We start from the raw sequence: 21450 nt of genomic DNA on the forward strand, positions 1-21450 counted from the left end.
ATGATTCAGGAGCATTGATGTTACCTTCAGTATCTTGGGATCACATTCTCAAGAGATCCTTCTAGTCATGTTATGGTCAAATAGATTTCCAGGCAGAAGGTCAGACCCTGGGACACAGAACTACTTGAACAGAGCTGCCTCTAATCAGGTGGCCATCAACTCTTTCCACTTTTCTTCCCCCTTCCCATCTCCTCCATGTGTTTAAATAGTTAATTACTTGCAATTGCAGATTCTTTAGAGCTGAAATTGGATGATCACTTATCACATATCAGAATGCTTTCAAGGCTTTTAGATGAGGCATGACTTAAAAGTTACTGCAGCGTCTGAATGAATTAATTAAGTGAATAACAATGTGCTTTCACTGATTATTATTATTCCCTTTCTGATGTTTGAGACTAAGCACCACTCACTTTCTGATTCTTTGGAGTGAGGTCTTCTTCACATCTTTTGGATGAATTCCTTGTATACATAAACTTGAGCAGGGACTAGTTTCTCATGGGTTTTCCAGAAATGCTTAGACACATCAGGATCCTAGCAGGGAATACAGCTTGAACTCAAATTCATGAACACTACACAGCAGTTCCTGGATGAGGTAAGAGGGAGAAGACTTAGTTGGGAATAAGAGTGTATACAGAGGAAAAGGGATGGCTGATCCACAGAAGCAGAGGAAGTGGAATATTGGGAGGGTAGCTGAAGGCACATGTTAATAGAGGGAAGCAGAAATGCTTAATGGTCAGAGTTCAGAATCTGGAAGAGGGCTAAGAGTTGAGATGGAAAACTCCAGTGTCCTTTCTGGGATACTGGAGTGGGAGGATGGTTCCCACAGCGGATGCTGCAGATGGTTCAGACGGCCCAACTTCACTTTCCCAGAGTAAAATTCCTAAGACTTGGCTGCGTTACATCACCTCCATCTCTGATTTAGTAAGTGGAAGGTTTTATTACTGAAACTGCTCTTTCTTATGATGTATAAATGTTAAAATAGTATACATAATGCAAATAGATGAATATAATTAATCTCATATGGCACACGTAGAGGAAAAGGATGCCAACACAAACCACTACCCCAGAGCCTTGATGTTTCACTGCCCTTGGAATCAGTGACAAATTTTGTTATAGGTGAAACTGCATTATAATGAAATCCTTCTGGTGGGTTTGTGACTAAGTCCTCTTGGATTACATGACATGGAATTCTAACTGACAGGTACTCAACTGTGAATATTGTATATTTTAATGTTGTCCACCATTTTTAAAAGTCCATTCAAAAAACTGAATGCATAGCTATGTATTTGATTATATTTCTTTTCTAGAATATGCAAAAGCTGATGCATTAAAGTTCTACATAAGTAGAATTTTTGCAAGTTTTTTTTGGGGGGGAAAGCTTACGGAGTTGAGATAAGAAATTGACCACCATCACCCTCATCATCATCATCATCATAGGGAACACTTGTTGACAACATATAAGGAAGTTTTCCAATTACTCTTCTGCATGACCTTTACTTCATCCTTATAAACATGAGACAGTTTATTTATTTATTTATTTCATTTTAAGATAAACTACAACTTTACTCTCTTAAGGATAGACAATTATTGAGTATTAAAATAGAAATCCAAGTCTAATAGGTTCTTGACTGCTACTCAATGTTGCTAGTGTTTCATAACAAAATCAGAAAGAATATTTCCCATCTTATTTGTAAGCATTAGACTCCAATACTGAGAAAAGAAAACAGAGCAGTTTAAAATCATCTAGGCTGAATCAACAAGTATACCCTGCCTGTGTAAAACTCATTCTGTAAGCTATAAAGCAGAAAAGTGAGATGATCTCTGCTTCAAGATGTTTATCATTTTAGCCTGGAAAAAACAAAGAACTATCACACCATAATAGTAAACAGAAGAAAAATAGAATAATGGGGGAAAGAAAAGTTTATGGGTCAGACTCCAACTGCCCAAGGTGAGGGGTCACTGGGGGATGAAGTGACCAGCAGATTTAGATCAGAAGAAACTTGTTCTGAGTGAGAAGGGAAGATATCAGCTTTGTTACTTGTTCTTCATCTTGATAGAGATTCAAGGCACGTTTGCATATACACATGAATCACATTCTGAAAATATGAAATAAAGATATATATTTAAACACATAAAACGCATATTTATGACCTGGTAAAGGATTATAAAGTACACACAATACAATTCCCTCTTGGGTCAAGAAATTGAACATAGCTAGTTCCCAGAATCTTCCCATGCGTTCTTCTCAGCCCAATTCCCATGAAACACATTTGGTGAAATTTGTATGAAGAACAAACTATACATAAGGGCCCAACAATTACAATCCTGGCAGCTTATTATTGTTCTGCATTAGAAATGCCTTCAGGTATAACTAGAGTAAAATTGTAATTGTGTCTTAAAAACCAGAGATTCCTGCCAATAATCAAGCCAGTCTCTGTTTAACCAGTCTTGCATGTATCTCCCAATGGTTAACTGATCAACAGGGAATTACTTAAGTAACTTTCCAGATGTTGCTGATTGAGACATCCTCCTGCGACCATGACAAACAGGGTGGAATGAAGTGGCTGGCAGGCATGTGACACCAAGGTAGCATGCCATCCTGTTGGGACCCTACCATTCGGCAGCAGCCCCAGAGGTTGAATAATCTGGATGAACACAATTGAACAAAGGTTAAGCCTGTTCCATTCTAATCCTGCCCAGGCTAGGGCTCATTAGATTTAAGGAATGGAGCAGTCATATTTTCTGAAACACAGAGTAACAAGAAAAACCTAATTAGAGAGCAAAGGGTAGAAGTTTAGCAGCTCTAATAAATGTGATGTGCTGAATGCATTATCTATTTGGCAGAAAACAAATTATGGAGTAATCTCCAGTATTCAGACAGTCTAATTTATGGCAGCTCATTTAAGGAAACTCTTTAACCCAGCATTTTGAGATCACAGAGCACATTTTAACAAATGCAAGCATGATTTTCTAAAATGTAGAGAGACCTATAAGACATGGGAATTTTCTGGAGCATGTTGAAACTATTTGAATGTGTTCTAAAGAGAAATTAGTTCATGAATACTATCCTAGCAGTTTGATTTTGCCAAATGACAGGGAAGATTTTCTTTTTATTTCCCTGACATAAACAGAATTTTTTACTTGATCTTTGATTTTTGATCATTGTAGTAACCCTTCAGTTGCCTTCTGTTGTGTTCAGAAACCCAAACTCCACCCTTCCCACTCCATGCCCCCTCCACCTCCCCCTACCAATTATGCTTCAGCCACGGTGGCCAATGTTTGATACTCTTCCGGGCTCCTGCCTTAGGGTCTCAGCAATGGCTCCTTTCCTCTGTCTGAAATGCTCTTCCCAGATTCTTGTGTGGCTGATTTCTCCTTATGGTTTGGTTCCAGTGTCTCTTTTATAGATATTTTTTTTTCATCACTTTCTATGCAAGACTATCTAGACCATCTCCTAATATCTTTTTTTTTTCCTTCATGGTATTTTAACTGTCTGCAGTGAACTCAGCTGTTCATTTATGACCTGTATCTCCTGTTAAAATGGGTACTCCCAATAGCAGTGAGCTCCTCTTGCTCTCTCATCTTGGATCTTCCCTCCAAGAGCAGAACCCCTGTGTTAATACACATATGAACAAATGGAGAGAAACTCAGGTAAGTCTCAGTTCCAGAACCCAGAACATTCTGAAAAAAAAAATCAGTTTCACAAGACATGTTCTGAATTCATATAGAAAAAAGTATTCAATAGTGAATCGCTCTAAATAATATCTTCTTTGTATATACAATTACAACAACATTCCTATGGCTAACTAAAAGGCACATTGCAAGTATGTACTGTCTTTCTCTCAGCCCTGAGAAAACTAAGGTCAGAAATTGTCTATAAATGTGTTCAACTCAGAGCATATCAGAGACAAGACCAAAGTTAGAATTCAATCATTTATTTGCTTTGCAAACCCTGGGTTTATTGTTCCACAGGTTTTTTTCTGCCTGTAAATATACAAAATCCATGACAAATAAAGAAATAGTCATGTCAGATTTTAAGGTCATTGTTAAAATAATTATTAACTTTGCTTTGAATTAGTAGCTTTTTAAATTTTTCTTGCCCAGCACAGTGGTGCACACCTATAATCCCAGTGACTTTAGAGGCTGAGGCAAGAGGATAGCAAATTCAAAGCCAGTCTCAGCAATGTAGTGAGACCCTGTGTCAAACAAATAAAAAATAAAACAACAGGACTAAGGTTGTGGCTCAGTAGTTAAGCATCATTGGGTTCAATCCCAGTACCAAAATAAATAAATAAATACAAGAAAATTAGTTTTTTTTAAAAAAATATTGTAAGCAAGGTGAACATTCTCTTGCCTTTTATTATAATACGTGACAATTAAAAAAATGAATCCCATTTTGAAATTTTTGTCAATTTACATCATTAAAATGATTTTCAGTAGGTGAAAGATTGTCAACTATCCATGTAAAAATGTAGTTTCTCTGAAGTTCATTATTTATGTAACTACTATAAGTTGAGGCATTACAGTAATAGTGTTCTTGATATGCAAACCACACTTGTCTATGCTATTTAAATATATTTCCCACCATTATATCATGCCACCCTAGTGACCTTGGGTGAGTTGAATGAAGAGCCACATATCAAATAACTAAATCAACTCTGCATGCTTATTTTCAGCATTTTGTTATTTTTTTCCCTCAGGTCTCCCACAATATTGCAATTATGGAGGCTCTCAGTGATAAGTATTCTACCAATAGTCAGAGGAATCCTCTAGAATATTTATTCCAATTGTCTATACATTGCTAGCCAATCGACCAGAGTGACAATTGGCATTTGTATTATCTTCACAAAGGGTCAAATAAAAATCATTACATGTTAAATAGTTTTAATCCCTTTGGAAAGCCAGTAATATACACCAAATTCACTCTGTAAATCTCTCCCCTTTGCCTTTCCTAATGGACCTGACACTTGTAAATGCTTCTCCACTATTGGATACGCCTCCCGCATAGGCTTCCAGTTCTAGTCAAGGTCTATATCCTATCTTGCCTTGAGGGGAACATGTTTTGGGGAAAAGTCCAGGTTTTGTTCATACATTGTGGTCTAAAACTGAGACTACATGCAACTGATATGAATTTTTTTTAACAATTTAGTGTATGCATTTAGCAACTGAGAAATCTGTGTTATCAATTGCGATAATTTAAACACATCTACAGATTTGAAAATAGAGCTAATGGTTTTGTCTACTTTAATGATTCTTAGATTTTGTTACATATGTCCTCAACTTATACATCAAAATATTCTACATTTAATGAAGATAGTGTTGCATTAAAAATTTGTAAACAGGGGCTGGGCGTGTGGCTCAGAGGGAGAGTTTTCGCCTCACATTGGTGAGGCACTGAGTTCAATCCTCAGCACCACATAAAAATAAAATAAAGATATTGTGTCCACCTATAACTAAAAAAAAATTTTTTTTTAAATTGTAAACAATTTTCTGTAATTTTCCTTGTAGAGTTCTTTTACCTCCCTGGTTAGATTTATTTCAAGTATTTTTTTAAGGCTATTATGAATGGAATTGTTTTTCTGATTTCTTTCTGAATAGATTCATTATTGGAGAATAGGAAAAGTATTGATTTTTGTATGTTGATCTTGTATCTTACTACTTTGCAGAATTTCTTTATCACTCTAATAGTCTTCTGGTGGAGTTTTGGGATCTTCCAAGTATGGGATCATGTCATCAGCAAATAGAGAATTTGACCTTTTTCTTTTCCTGTTTATATCCTTTTGATTTCCTTCTCTTGCCTAATTGCTCTGGCTAGAGTTTCAAAAACTAAATCGAATAGGAATGGCAAGAGTGGAGATCCCTATTCCTGATTTTAGAGGAAATGTTTTGCCATTCCAAATAATGTGAGCTTTGGATTTGTCATGTATTGCCTTTACAGTGTTAAGTTTTTTCTATCCCTAGTTTCTCCAGAATTTTTTATCATAAACGGGTGCTGAATTTTTCTGCATCTGTGGAGATGAACATCTGTTTATTGTTCATATACATACGTGTGTGTGTGTGTGTGTGTGTTACATTTATTGATTTGTATATTTCGGACCCACCTGTATCCCTGGGGTGAAACCAATTTAATCATGCTATACCATCTTCTTAAAGTATTTTTGAATGTGGATTGCCAATATTTTATTAAGGATTTTTGCATCTATGTTCAATTTACAGCACCTCTGGCTCCCCAAAATTAAATAAACTTAAAGTGGATAAAAGACCCAGGGATTAGACCAGATACACTACAATTGCTAGAAGAAAACATAGTACAAGACTCCAACATGTTGGTGCAGGAACCAACTTCCTTAATCAGACCCCTGAGGCTCAAGAAATAAAACCAAAAATCAGTAAGTAGGATGGCTTTAATTTAAAAACTTCTCACAACAGAGGAAACAAGAGTGTGAAGAGAGAGCCTACAGAATGGGAGAAAATGTTTGCCAGTCAGTCTTTCAACAGATTAATATCCAGAATATATAAAGATCTCAAAAACCTAACACCAGAAAACCTGATAATCCAATCCATAAACAGACAAATGAACTAAATAGACATCTCTCAAAAAAAAATGGCCAACAAATATGTGAAAAAATGTTCAACATCCTTAGCAATGAGGGAAATGTAAATCAAAACTATAATGAAATTTTCTCTCACAACTGTTAATGGCAACCATTAAGAATACAAGTAACAATAAATGCTGGGTGGGGGAAAATATAAAATCATGCATTGTTGGTGAGCCTGAAAATTAATACAACCACTTTGTAAAGCAGTGTGGATATTCCTCAAAAGACTAGCAATGGGTGGGGGTTGGCCCACCATATGACCCAATTATCTCACTCTTTGGTATTTATCCAAAAGAACTAAAATCACATACTATAGAGAGGTAGCCCCATCAATAGTCAAGTCATAGAACCAACTCAGGTGTCCCTCAGTAGATGAATAGATAAAGAAAATGTGATTACATACACAATGGAGTTTTACTCATCCACAAAGAAGAATGAAATTGTACCATTTGCTATTAAATGGATGGAACTGGAGAACATCATTCCAAGTAAAATAAGCCAGGCTCAGAAAGTCAAGGGTCAAATGTATCTTCTCATAAATGGAAGCTAGAGAGAAATGTAGTTTTTTTTTTTTTTTTTTAAAAGAGGATCTCATGAAAATAGAAGGGAGAACAGTGAAATAAAGGAAGGAGAAGGAAAGGGAGTGAGGAGAGATAGGAAGGGGGATTAAATTATGCTATGTGCAGGTCTGAATATACCATCATGAACTTCACTTTCATGTATAATTATAATGCATCAATCAAAATAAATTAAGAGAAAAAGACCAATAGAATAGAGGAATCAGAGGGAAAAGGAGGAGGGAAAATGGGAAGAAAATGGGGTAATACTGGGGATTGAAATTAAATAAATGATGGTGTATGCATTTAAGAATAATGAACCCCACAATCATGCTAAACTATAATGTACTAATAAAAAGAAAAAAGTTATTGTAAACAATGTAGAAATAATAAACTAAGACACAACTATGGATGTAGTGAAAAAATCAGTTAGGGACTAACAAAAGAGGGTGAATAGGCAGAGCAGAGATTTTTAGGACAGTGAGACTTCTTGGTGTGATATTCAAGTAGTTGATCCATATCATTATTACATTTGTCCAAACCCACAGAATGCACAACAGCTGGAGTGAACTCTAATGTGAACTATGGACCTTGGATGATAATGATTTATGAACATACATCAATGTTCATAGACCCACCAATTGTAATACCATCAAAGGGGAAGCTATGTATATGCAGGGACAGAGGAAATATGGGGACTCTTGGTCCTTTGTGTACCATGTAGTTATGAACCTAAAACTGCTCTAAAAATAAATTCTATTAAAAAGAGAATGCTAGCATGTTACATATGATTCAATGGCATCTTGTAATACACTGTAACTTACTTAAGTATCCCTGTATTTTAGTACATGTTGAGGTGTCCCCCAAAACTCACATGTGAGATAATGCAAGAAAATTCAGAGGAGAAATGACTGGGCTTTGAAAGTTTTAACCAAACCAATGAATTAATCCCCTGAAAGCGATAAATTGAGTGGTAACTGAAGTGGTGGGGTGTGGCTGGAGGAGGTGGGAATTGGGGGCATGGCTTTGGGGTATATATTTGTATCTGGAGAGTAGAGTTTCTCTCTCTGCTTTTTGAGAACCATGTGAGTTGTTTCCCTCCACCACACTCTTCCACCATGATGTTCTGCCTCACCTTGAGCCTGAGGAATGGAACCTGCTGTCTGTGGATTGAGACCTCTGAAATCATGAGCCCCCAAATAAATCTTTCCTCCTCTAAAAGTTGTTCTGGTTGGGTCTTTTAGTCACAGCAGTAGAAGTGCTGACTAAAACAGTATACATACATTGCTTCTAGGCTTTCTGTTTAAATTTGTTTTCATATGTGAAGCTGAAAAATATTCTGATAGCTATATCTATTCTGACAGCATATTTGCTATTAGATACTATACATTATTTTTAAATGAGATATGGGAATTATAATCAAATAATTTATTCAACTTAGAAGTTAAATTAAAGGTGTTATATTACAACTGCAATTTTTTCAAAGAGCAGGACTTTCAGTTAATAATAACAAAAACAGCAATTATTATTGTTGTCATTATTTTCCTCTATTGGGCACCTAGATTAGCACTGTGCAAAGCACTTTACAAATAAAACTTGATTTAATATTCATAAGTTTACATGAAGTATTTTTAGTCCATCAATGACTTATAAAATATTAGCAAAAATGGTATGAATACATCAGTTTTTGGTAAATTGTTTTCCTTTCAAAATACTGTTTTTATCTATTCAGTTGTTGGTATTTCTCTACAGTACACAGTTTTTTTGTTTTGTTTTGTTTTTGTTTTTTGTTTTTGCTACCAGGTATTGAACGCAGGGGTGCTTATACACTAAACAACATCCCTAATCCTTTCTATTATTTTTTAATTTTGAGACAGGATCTTGCTAAGTTGCTTAGAGCCTCCATAAATTGCTGAGACTGGCTTTGAACTTGGAATCCCTCCCGCCTCAGCCTCCCCAGCAGCTTGGATTATAGGAATGCGCCACCACACCTGGCTATACAACTTTTTGTTGTGGAAAATTTCACACATTTAAGGGCCTCTGTCTTTCACCTGTCCCTGTGTGGATGCTGTCTTCCTTGTGGCTCTGTAGTCTCTCCTCCTGTTGGTCATGTGACTTGCTAAGGCCCCTGATATGAATCTGTCAAGCTGAGGCCTCAGGAGGATCCCCTGTTTCACTTTTGAACATCTGTCACATCAGTATAAAAACATGCCCAGTTAGCCTGAGAGATGTGGGAGGCAAAGCTGAGTCACCTTGGTCCTCCCACCATGGTCATCCCAGGTCATCTGACCATCAGCTCACACCTGCCATAAGCAGCCCTGCCAAGGTCAGCAGTATCCCCAGGGGACTGACCACAGAGGAAGGAACAATGTATACTATGGTGCTATGTCATAGAAGAGTTTATGATTGTTTGTTACAAAGTGTGATTATAATAGTTAATTCTAGTATACGTAGAAGAATATAAATAATATTACACACCTGTCACTCATCTTCAACATCAGTCAATATATGACCCATCTTGTTTGACCACTTATATATTGATTATTTTGAATTAAATCCCAAACTCTGGGTATTGCTGATTACATCCTCTGGTATCATTTACCTTGTTCTTCTGCCCTTTTAATTACCATAGACTTGTTTGATCTAAGGGCTGAGCTAGGTTCACATTTCATTTATAGGCAGTAATACTTAAAAGATACGAATGCACTTTGCATCACCTGGGGCACTTGTCCTGTCTAGTTCTCTCTCTTTGTGATGTTAATATTAATATTTAACAGTGATTCTCGTGTTTAACTAGTCTGATTAGATCCACCCATTAAAGACTCCACATCAACATTTCATCTGTTTTAACAGCTTTTAATGTTATTTAACTAGATCTACAGTTTCATTCAGGACTGCCAAACAGTGGTGTTTTAATTCTGTTATTCCTTATTCATTTGTTACCTGGAATTTTTCTGTAGTGGAGAACTTTCTTCCCTTGACTATTTAGATACCCTGATGCATTGATTGCTCATAATTCATTGTTCCCCTTATTGATCACTTTTCAGAAGAGGAGACTGGTTCTTAAAAACCCTCTGAATATGATTTTGAGCTTTTTTGAGACTCATAATGAATTAAATGATGTTAGCTTATTTTATGTATCTCATTACATTGAATTAATAACAGATATTTTTTACAAGAAAAAATTGGAAACATTATATTTTACTTCTTTTATATCATCACTTCTAGTATATTCTTATTCTATCCCAACCAATCTTAAATATCATAACACATCCACTGATTCTATTCTCCATACTACTTATTTTTAGCTATAAAAGTATAATTATTCTATTAGTAGTGAAAATCAGTCTTTTGTCAGTTAGTCTTCTGGATATTCATTGTGAGAAAAAATGTCTTCTCGTGGGGATTTTTTTAAAAAAAATACCTATTCAAGGAGTTGGCTTAATATTTATCGAGTCCTGTGTAATTCATACATCAATACCATGGTGTATCACACAATGCAAAACGTTTCTCTCTTATTTGGGAAACTACGGAGGCATTGTTATAAGACAGTACTAAGGGAAGATCAGAAGGGACTGTGTATGTGTGAGTTTGTGTATGATTTCAGTGACTTGACCTCTTGGAAGTTTTTAAAAGCTTTAGATACTTATAAAAGATTGAGCCAAAAGCCAAGGAACACTGAAACTTCTTTGCCAATGTGACAAAATCTAATTTATTACTACTAGGAGAGTCCTGGTAAAGCAGAGGGCTTTAGGTATTTTTTGTACTACATTTTCATTAGGAAAAATATATGTTAAATAAAAACTTGCTCTTCAAAATGCAAATCACTACTCCCCACATCACTTCTACCACCTTTAGACTTTCTGTCCCTACACTATGACACTCTGCAAATGTGTCTAGCTAGCATCACTTCCAATCCTTCATATTTCTCATTCACAGGAACACTTAGCTAGCAAGATTTATGCAAATCATCTACCAGTGTGCCACCGGATGGGCAAATGATCCCAATCTGAACATCCTTCTGCTTCAGGCATGCATGACAGAGTACAGGACACTTAACTCTATACTAAATGTGTAGATAGATTCAAATGATTAAATTTTGCTTAATAATATGATGAGAGGACATTTACATAAATAAAATATATTCATCATAGTGTAGAAAGTTTGGAAAATACCAAAGAACATGCAGAATAAAATAAGAATCCCATGCTTATTATACCACACTGAGACTGCTACTCTCAACCCTGCTGGAAACGTCTTTTTCCAACATAAGATCAATTTTTGATAATTCACCTTAATCAATTTCTGAGCCGAGGTGAGAGACAGATTTTGGAAATTTTGATGTACTTCCTTTAAAAGTAAAAACAAGTGGGCTTACATCAAATTTAAAAGACTGTGCACAGTACAAAGGAAAACAAAGATAACCGAAGGATTAGAAAAGCAATAATTGCAAACATTTATTTGATAAGGGTTAATATCCAAAACTTCTAAAGAATTCAGACAATTGAACAGTGTGAAACCATATCATGATTTAAAAATAGGCAAAAGAATTGAATAGACATTTCTCAAAATCGGACATACAAATGTCCAACACATAGATGAAAAGATGCTCAACATCACTAATCATCAGGGAAATGCAAATCAAAACTACTGTGAAAAATCACTTCACACCTGCTAGGATGGTTATTGTCAAGAAAGCGACAGAAGCAAGTGTTGGTGAGAGCACGGAGAAAATAGATCCCTTGTCACTGTTGGTAGAACATAGACTGGCACAGCCATTGTGGAGACAGCATGAACTCTCCTAAGGAAATTTAAGAATAGGGTTACCATGTGACCTAGCAACCTCTCTCCTGGGTCCATAGCCAAGGGAACTGAAATCCCCTCCTTGTGAAGCTCTCTGCACTCCCACAGTCCACTGTAGTGTCATTTACAATAGCTAAGGTGTGGAGACATCCCATGTCCACTGACAGAAAAAAAGAAGCCATGGTGAATAATGTTCAGCCTTTAAAAAATGAGATTGTGCCATCTGACCCATGCGAATAAACCTGGAGGATATTATCCTAAGTGAAATAAGCCAGACACTGAAAGAAAAATATTGCATGATCTCACTTATATGTAGAATTTTTTAAAAGCCAAATATTCAGAAATAGAGAGTAAAAACAGCTGTTGTCAGACATGGGAATGGGAAGGGAAGAAATACGGAGATGCAGGTCAAAGAGTACCACATGTGTAAGATGAACAAGTCTGAGGTTGTGGCGTACAAAAAGGATTCTACAGTTAATATTGTACTACATTCAGGATTTATGCTAAATGAGATTATAGATGCTCTTAATACAAGAGAATAAATGGGCAAAAATGTGAGATGATGGACGTGTTTTTTTCCACTGAGTAACCAATTCACATTTATATTACATCATAACTTTATGTTTATATCTTAAACATATACAAAAAAAATTTATCTATGAAAACAATAACAAGGCTGTCTTATGGGAAAACAAAAACAACTTAACAATATTTTATGTATTGATACAAAGGAAAGATCTGGGAATATATGTAGAAATTCCAAAAAGTAAAGTTTTTGTTCAACTGCAATGATTTGGGTGTTCTAACATTTTAAGATCATAAATAACCATGGAATGTTGGAATGAACTTGTACAAGTTCTTGAGAGAGGATTGTTAAATTTGAAGGAATCCAGCAAGCAGACCGACAGTGAGATTGGTAGCTTGGAATTGAAGATGTGGGAAAATTTACAACCTGGATGTCAGGAAATGCTACAACCAGGGCTCCCCACCCTACCTCCAGCACTTACAGCCACAGGGTACAGAGAGTAGTGTACTCGACCGAATCAGACCACGGACCCAAGAACAGAGCATGGTCCAGCCTGAGGCTAACGGAGAGCCCCGTGTTAGGGACTATGCTCATCTATAGCCATGTTTTTGTGGGAAAGGAGACTCAGTGCTTTTCAAACTCAGTTTTATGGGGGAAACAAAGATAAGTGGATTTTTAAGTGTGAAATTCTCTAAGTTTGGAAACATCGTTAGAGAGGTGGTGCTCTGATTACAAGCTGTGGGCCAGCAGTTTTAACTCTTGCTAAAAAAAAAAAATGTGAATTCCTTTTGCTTTTATCAAGCAGAGGATGAGTGTCTTCTTATTGAGCATGATGTAAGGGGACCCTTTCTTTGAAAGGAGAATTAGCCGGATGATGATTAGGGTCTTTCTACTAAAAAAAAAAAAAAAAAGAGTATGATTTATGATTCTATGTTTTGTTTCTTTAAAATACCTAAAGGGTATAAATAGACATTTTTCAAAAGAAGAAATTTAAACGACCAACAAATTTATGAAAAGATGCTGAAACTCTTTAGCCATCGGGAACTGAAAGTCAAAACCCCAGTGAAATGTCATCTCACCCCAGTTAGAATGCCTGCAGGGGTGCTGTCAAGGATGTGGAATGTCTTGATTTATGCATTGATACAGAGGAAAGATCTGGAAATAAATGTAGAAATTTCAAAAAAGTAAAGTTTTGGTTCAACTTTAATGATTTGGGTGTTCCATGCCTGTTGGTGGGAACCTAAACAAGTACAGCCACTGTGGAGAACAGTGTGGAGGTTCTCTAAGAAACTGAAGTAGATCTACTCTATGATGCAGTTCTCCCACTTCTAGGCATATAGTCAAAGACATGCCAGCCTATCAAAGAGATACATCCATACTCATATTCGTTGGTGCACTACTCACATTAGTTCAGATATGGAATCAAATTGGATGCTCATCTAGGGATGAATGGATAAATAAAATGTTACATATTTACGTACATATAATGTAAAAATATTATATATATACACACACACAGTAGAATATTATTCGGCCATGAAAATGAATTGTATCCTATCTTTGCAGCAAAATGAACAAAATCAGGGGACATTATGATAAAAGAAATGTCAGATGTTTTAAAAAAGTCAATCAGAGCTGGGCATGGTGGTGCATTCTTGTAATTCCAGCAGCTCAGGAGGCTGAGACAGGAGGATTACAAGTTCAAAGCCAGCCTCAGCAACCTAGCAAGGCTCTAAGCAGCTTATTGAGACCCTGTCTCAAAACATAAAAAGGGCTGTGGGTGTGGCTTAGTGATTAAGTGCCCCTGGGTTCAATCCCTGGTTAAAAAAAAAAAAAAATTTTGATCAAAATGATGAATATAATGGTGAATTCTAGAGGCTGGAAAAGGCAATAGTGACTAAAAGGTAACCAAACATAGTTAGATAGAACTAATATGCTCCAGTGTCCTGCAGAACAGTGAAGCAGCCATAGTTCACGGTAACCAATTACATATTTTATGAATGATTAGAAGAGAGGAGCTTGAAGTGTCCTAACACAAAGTAATGATAAGGAGATAGAAAAGTTAGTGGCCATAATTTGATCAGTACATATTATATACTTTTATGAAAATATCACACTGGACCCTGCAAATATAAATAATTATGATGTTAATCAAAATATTTTGAAATGTTCAATAAAATGGAAAGTTAACTATCCTGATTTTATACATTACACACTGAATATATATATATCAAAGCATCATGCTGTAACCCATAATATTGTACAATTAAAATAATCAATAAAAATAAAATGTCATTATTTTAGGTCAATAATCATCCATAGCCACTTCATCACTGAAGTAAGGCACATTGAGAGTTGCATTCTATAAAATTTGGAGGCTTCTGACTTCATAGAATCATACAAGGTCAGTGCTAAGAGAGGCCTGATAGATCAACCAGCCTCAGGGTGTTCAAGCTCTGAGTCCATGACCAAGCCAGGATGGTGATTGTGAACCCAGTGAAATAGATCTATAGATTTTACCTGCTATCGAAATGTCTGTGATCAAAAGATGGGTGAGAAACACCAATATACTACTCCATTTATTGATTCTTGGTTTTAATTCTTGTGCTATAGGAGTCTTATTAAGGAAGTTGGGGCCTAATCCCACATAATGAAGACTTTTTCTTCTATTAGACACAGAGTCTCTGGATTAATTCTTAGGTCCTTGAACTACTTTGAGTTGAGTTTTGTGCATGTTGAGAGATAGGGGTTTAATTTCATTTTGTTGCATATGGATTTCCAGTTTTCCCAGCACCATTTGTTGAAGAGGCTGTCTTTTCTCCAATGTGTGTTTTTGGCGCCTTTGTCTAATATAAGATAATTGTAATTTTGTGGGTTAGTCTCTGTGTCCTCTATTCTGTACCATTCTTTTTTTTTTTTTTTTTTTTTTTTTTTTGACACAAAACTTAATTTAATAGAAATTTTGTTTGTAGTTCTTACATTCTCAGTGTGAGCCGAGCTGGAACCCACTGCCCCACCCAGAAGTGGCCCAGTCCTGGAGGCAGGGGAGAAAAAAGGGGGGGGGGCAGGAAGAGCCCCAGTCTTCCTCAGCGCTGGGGAGCTGAAGATGCCACCCCTTTCTCCTGCCCCCCTCTGGTCTCCAGGAAGGAGAGCAGATGGAATCTCAAGCCTAGGGCTTCTCCACACCCTCACCCCCAGGGTTGGAGAGTAGTAGCTAAGGGACCAGGAACAAAGGGGACAGAAAAAGGGAAAGATGTTGATTGAGAAAATGAGAGGGGTGGTGAGGCCTGAAGGAGAATTGAAGACAAAAACACCAGTAAAAAAAAAAAAAAAAAAAAAAAAAGGCGGGGGAAATAACCAAAATCCACCCCAAATCTGAACCCGCCTGGAAAAAAATGAAAGTTCTTGAGTCTCATAGAGACATTATTTGGCGTGGCCAGCTCTGCAGTGGGAGCGTCCAGGCCTCAGTCCAGCCCTGGAGGTGGCCAGTGTGGCCTCTACAGCTCATCCTTGGCCTGGCCAGTGGCATCTTCCTCCTCGTCTTCCTCTTTGTCCTCCTCATCCTCCTCGTCCTCATCTTTGTCCTCCTCATCCTCCTTGTCTTCTCCCTCCTCCTCTTCCTCCTTACGCTTCTTTTCCTCCTCTTCCTCTTGAAGCCTCTGCTCCTCATCCTGTTTGTCTTTCATCTGTTTTTCTGCATCCTTTGTGACACCCCATGTCTCATTGCCAAACTGTTCTGCATAGTCCTCATCATTGGTGATGAGGAAGTTATCAAAGATGGTACCAGACTTGACCTGCCAGAGATCTAGGCCCAGCACAGCAAAGTTATCATAAGCATAGATATTGGCATCAGGGGAGTATTCAGGGTTGTCAATTTCTGGGTGGATCCATATGCCCTTGTAATCTGGGTTGTCAATCTGGCGTGGCTTCCACTCACCCTTGTACTCAGGGTTCTGAATCACTGGTGGTTCCCACTCTCCATCCATTTCTTCATCCCAGTCCTCAGGCTTCTTAGCATCAGGGTCAGGGATGTGCTCAGGTTTGTCCCAGTCCTCAGGTTTGGAGTCTGTGGGGTCATCAATCTTGGCACGCTCATCCCAGTCTTCTGGCTTGGAAGCATCAGGATCCTTTATCTTCTTGGGAGGCAAGAAGTCCCAATCATCCTCCAAGGAGCCTGATTCCACGGGGCTGTTGTCAATTTTCACCTCGTAGGTGTTGTCGGGCCGTACAATCAGTGTGTAGAGGTGTGTGAATTCATCATCCTTGCACCGAATGTCCTTGTTGATCAGCATGTTCTTGCCCTTGTAATTGAAAATGACATGAACCTTCTTCGTGCCTGGGCCACAAATGTCTGGGCCGAACATGATGTTGTATTCTGAATCTCCATGCATGTCTGTCTGGTCCAAATTATCAGGAAACAGCTTCACGTAGCCACCCCCACAATCAATGTTCTGCTCATGCTTCACAGTGAACTGCACCACCAGCGTCTGGCCCTTGTTGCTGAAAGGTTCGAATCTGGCCGACAGGGCATAAAAGCGGGCATCCTGGCTGGTCTGCAGCCCTTTATCCTTCTCCTGGTCACCGTAGAACTTGCCGGAACTAAGGACGAATTTGCCAAAATCTGACTTGTGTTTGGATTCGATCCAGCGGTAGGTCCACTCGTCTCCGTCCAGAAACTGCTCCTTGAAGTACACGGAGGGCGCGGCGGCGACCAGGCCGAGGAAGCCGAGCAGTATCGGCACAGGTAGCAGCATGGCGGGCCGAGGGGGCGGCGGCGCGCGGGCCCTTTAAAACGATCCTCCAGCAGCGGCTCTGCAGTACGGACCTCTGTACCATTCTTCTACAAGTCTATTTTGGTGTTAATACCATGCTTTTTTGTTACTATAGCTAAAAATGTGGCATATATATACAATGGGATATTACTCAGCAATAAAAGAGAATAAAATCATGGCATTTGCAGGTAAATGGATGGAGTTGGGGAAGACAATGCTAAGTGAAGTTAGCCAATCCCCCCAAAACAAATGCCAAATGTTTTCTCTGATATAAGATGACTGACTCATAGTCGGGTAGCGGGGGGCATTGGAAGAATAGATGAACTCTAGGGCAGAGGGGTGGGAGGGGAAGAGAGGGGGCAGGGGGTGAGCAATGATGGTGGAATGTGATGGACATCATTATCCAAAGTACAGGTATGAAGACATGAATTATTGTGAACATACTTTATGTACAGAGATATGAAAAATTGTGCTCTATATGTGTAATAAGAATTGTAATGCATTCCACTGTCATGTTTTTTTAAGAATAAAATCAATTAAAAAGAAAGGAAACACCAATATACTGGGCTTTTCTAGGCTTTTGATAAGGATTTATTGATTACTGGCTATAGTCCAGATTAATATGAATAAATATTCTATGGGTAATTAAAAGTGTCAATAAATTGACAGCATTATCTATCTTAGAAGTGCCTAATGTCTAAAGAGAAGGCAGAAAAGTAAATGAGCAACAATAACAAAGCATGCTTATCCTGTGATAAAGAAACACAAGGGGTTGGGAAAGTCAACTTGAGTGCCTTCCCTAGCCTGGGAAATGCAGGGTGAGGTATTGGGTCACTGGAAGGAGTGACATTGAAGGTTCAGTTTGGAGCATGAGTAGTAATTGGCTAATTTAAGAGGTTCATATCTCCCCCAAATAGTTAAGAACTACAGAATATATACAGCTCTTAATTAACATAGAAACTGAAACCCAAAGACCCAATAAATCTTTCTTCAGTGATTTGGATGGAGCAGGTATTGAAGAAATTTTACCATACAAAAATGAAAACAAAGAGAATTCTGTTGCAGAAAATTGACAGTGTTCATTTTCTTCTCACCTGAGGCTTATCCAACCATTCAGAATCACGAGAGTGCAATATGGCAGCATCATGAATGGAATCTATTAATCAATCTCATAAAGTCAACCTTTCCTGGATTGTGGTTTTGGCTGGGCTTGGTTTGGTTCTTTTCTGTCTACATGCAGGCCTACTCTGAACCCACGCACTCTGGGTCAAGGGGTAGAGAACTAAGTGACCCCCTCCTTCAGGACTCAAATAATCTGTACTTTCTCTGTGTGAGAAAATATTACTTTTATAACCCCAAATTCTAAAGGACTTCTGAGGTCACAGTTCTTGCTCATGCTTAATGACAAATTTCCAGATCAGATCTTTTCAACCTTTCTTTTTTTAAAAAAAAGGCAGTCATTGAAATATTCTCTCATTCTCCCTTTCTTCTTTCTCATGACACATACTCATTACATGATTATATTACTCTAAAACTCTGAGACGCTCACTTCTAAGAAAATGAATATTAATAATAACTGTAATTGCATGTTAAATGAAACTTTTTCTGTCATCTCTTAGATATTTGGTACCAAGTGTCCAAAAATTATAAAGAAACATACTAGACACCTAACTTGCAAGACTTGCTAAAAGGTTGGTTAAAACCTTGATTAGAATACTCTATGTAACTTATACCAACTAAGACAATTTTGAGAGTGAAAGGGGTTACTGTTAGTAATTACAAAATGTCAAGAGATGCAAACTAGAAATACATTCAACTAACTCTTAATCTCAACATCCATCTGTAGCCAAAATGAGAGGCAGAGGAGTGTTGTTATCCCCTTTAATCTACATGAGGGGGACCCTATGTGTGACCCAAATAATTTTTTTCCTTGTCACCTAGATGACTCTTGGATAAAGGAACAGTAGTTGGGATGTAGCTCCCCCAAAGATATGCCTGCATCGTAATTCCCAGAACTGGTGAATGTGATCTCATTTGGAAAAAGGGTCTTTGCGGATGTGATTAAGGATCTTGAGATGAGATCATTTTGGGTTACCCAGTTAGGTGCTACTTCTTATGACAAGATCCTCTTGAGAGACAGAAGAAGAGAGGAGAAATATGTGTGGAGACACAGGCAGACCCTGAGGTCATGCTGTCATGGCCTAGAGCCACCAGAAGCTACAAGAATAAAGGAAGTCTTCTCCTCTAGGGTCTTTGACTGGATCTTGATGCTGCTGGTGCTTGATTTTAGGCTTCTGCCTATAGAATTTAAGAGAATAAATAAATCTCAGAGAATAAATCGCTGCTGTTTTAAGCTCCTAGGTTTGTGGTCACTTGTTGTGGCAGCCCCAGAAAACTAATACACAGACCTATACCACAAGGGAGCACAAGAATTCTTGGAATGTTATTGTTCCCAAGAGTTTGGGGTTGTAGGGCCTCCTACTGCTGCTGAGGAAAGAATGCTGCAATCAGATCCCTATTTGCATTTCCTGGAAAGCAGGGCAAGCATACATTTTTTTCTTGGGATTAAATGTACTTTTCTGAGGGAAACCAGGTTGGGTCCCTAATGAAAGGATCATTCTCAAGAGCACTGATTTCAGGAACTACCAGAATGTTCTCCTAGGGTCAGATCCAAAGAAGTGTATTAGCCATTTACTTCTGTGTCTCAAAGTCATTCCAATACAAAACAACATAAAAAAAAAACTAAGATTTCACACAGTTTCTAAGGGTCAGGAATCTGGGAGTAGCTCAGCTAGGTGGTTCTGGTTTAGTGTCTTCTGAGGTTGCACTCAAGTGGTCAGCTGTGGCTACACTCATCTGAAGGCTTGACCGGGGATGAAATTCTGTATTCAAGCTCACCCATGTGGCTTTTAGAAGATGACTGATCATATTGGTCTCTAAGAAGTGTTGAGTTCATCACAGCCACAACAGTTGCTTCCCTGAACCAAGGAGGGTGGGGAGGTTGCAATTTGTTTTATAATCCAATCTCATAAATTATTTACTACCATTTCTGTTGCATTCAGTATCATCCCTGGTACAGGTGGGGCTGATCACACAGCACTGAATATCAGCAGGTGGGAATCATTGGGGTCTACCTAGCTGGCTAGCACAGGTGAACTGGGAAGAAGCCAGAGAGGGTATGCATAGCAGCCATCAAGAACTAATGTAGTTCAGGAGGTAACCTGGGGTGGTGGTGGCCATAGGGTATATTTCCTAAAAACTCTGAAGGCATCAAAAAAGAGAAGGAGAATTTGATGGTACCTAATATAACAAAAGGCATTTAACATCAAAGGAATTATTACAGCTGGTACCTGCAAAGTAAAAGAACAATAATCGCTTTTTTCCCTTTATTTCCTGTTACCATCATCATCCCTCTGTGAAGGAGTCAGAAGCCACAAAGGTAGTAAAGAGAATGCAATTTTTAAAAAAGAAAGAAAGAAAAAAAAAAGACTGATAATACTCCTTGCTTTACTTCTAGTCAGCAAAAATAGTAAAGATGTGAGAGTTCATGGAAAGTAGATTCTGTGACTTTGATGAGAAACTGAACCCTTGGTTTGTCATTCTTTATCATAAAGGATCATATTCATATGCAAGAGTAGAGGGAACCTGTAAGGACTGGGCCACAGCAATCATCCCACTGGTTTCCCCTCCTCTGTTCCTTCTTCCCCCTTGCCTCCACATTCTCTCAATCCTATCATCCTTTAGCCTCTCCTGGCCTACATAGCAGAGAGGGCTTCTGCTCCTATGATGAGTTTCAGGAGAGCCAAGTGCCCAAACCCCAGGGCTCCAGGATGGGGTGCTTCCCTCTGCTTTCGTCCACATGGACCCAGCTGATGCCATGGAGCAGAAACAGGCATATTCAGAAACAGACTCCTTGGACTAAGGAGAAGGTGTTACAGGCAACTTGTGCCCAGACTTGTCCAAGTTCAGAAGTTGCTAAAAGACCTGAGAGAGATTTCATATTCAAGGTGCCGACAGAGATCAGAATAGGCAAAGCAGTGAAAAGAATCTAGAACTAAAAGTCAAGAGTGGGTGTTCATCCCAGATCTGCTCCTAATTAGCAATGCAACCTAGGTCAAATCACATCATCTTTCTAGTCTCCAGGGTCTTCATTTGCAAAAAAAATCAGCACTAGGAATTGACAAGCTAATTCT

The 21450-nt window shown here is 38.1% G+C and overlaps 1 protein-coding gene across 1 annotated transcript; it reads right to left on the minus strand.

Annotated features, from left to right (window-relative positions):
• Window positions 1-15430: 15430 nt before the first annotated feature.
• LOC124089593 (calreticulin) lies at window positions 15431-17305 on the minus strand. Its single transcript, XM_046439750.2, has one exon. The coding sequence runs from the start codon at window positions 17237-17239 to the stop codon at window positions 15983-15985; it is 1257 nt and encodes a 418-aa protein (XP_046295706.1). The 5' UTR covers window positions 17240-17305; the 3' UTR covers window positions 15431-15982.
• Between the last annotated feature and the right edge of the window lie 4145 nt (window positions 17306-21450).

The sequence above is a fragment of the Marmota monax genome, unplaced genomic scaffold, assembly GCF_021218885.2.
Source record: "Marmota monax isolate L192 unplaced genomic scaffold, Marmota_monax_Labrador192_F-V1.1 WCK01_AAM20220418_F8-fsc00041, whole genome shotgun sequence".
NCBI classification, from domain to species: Eukaryota; Metazoa; Chordata; class Mammalia; order Rodentia; family Sciuridae; genus Marmota; species Marmota monax.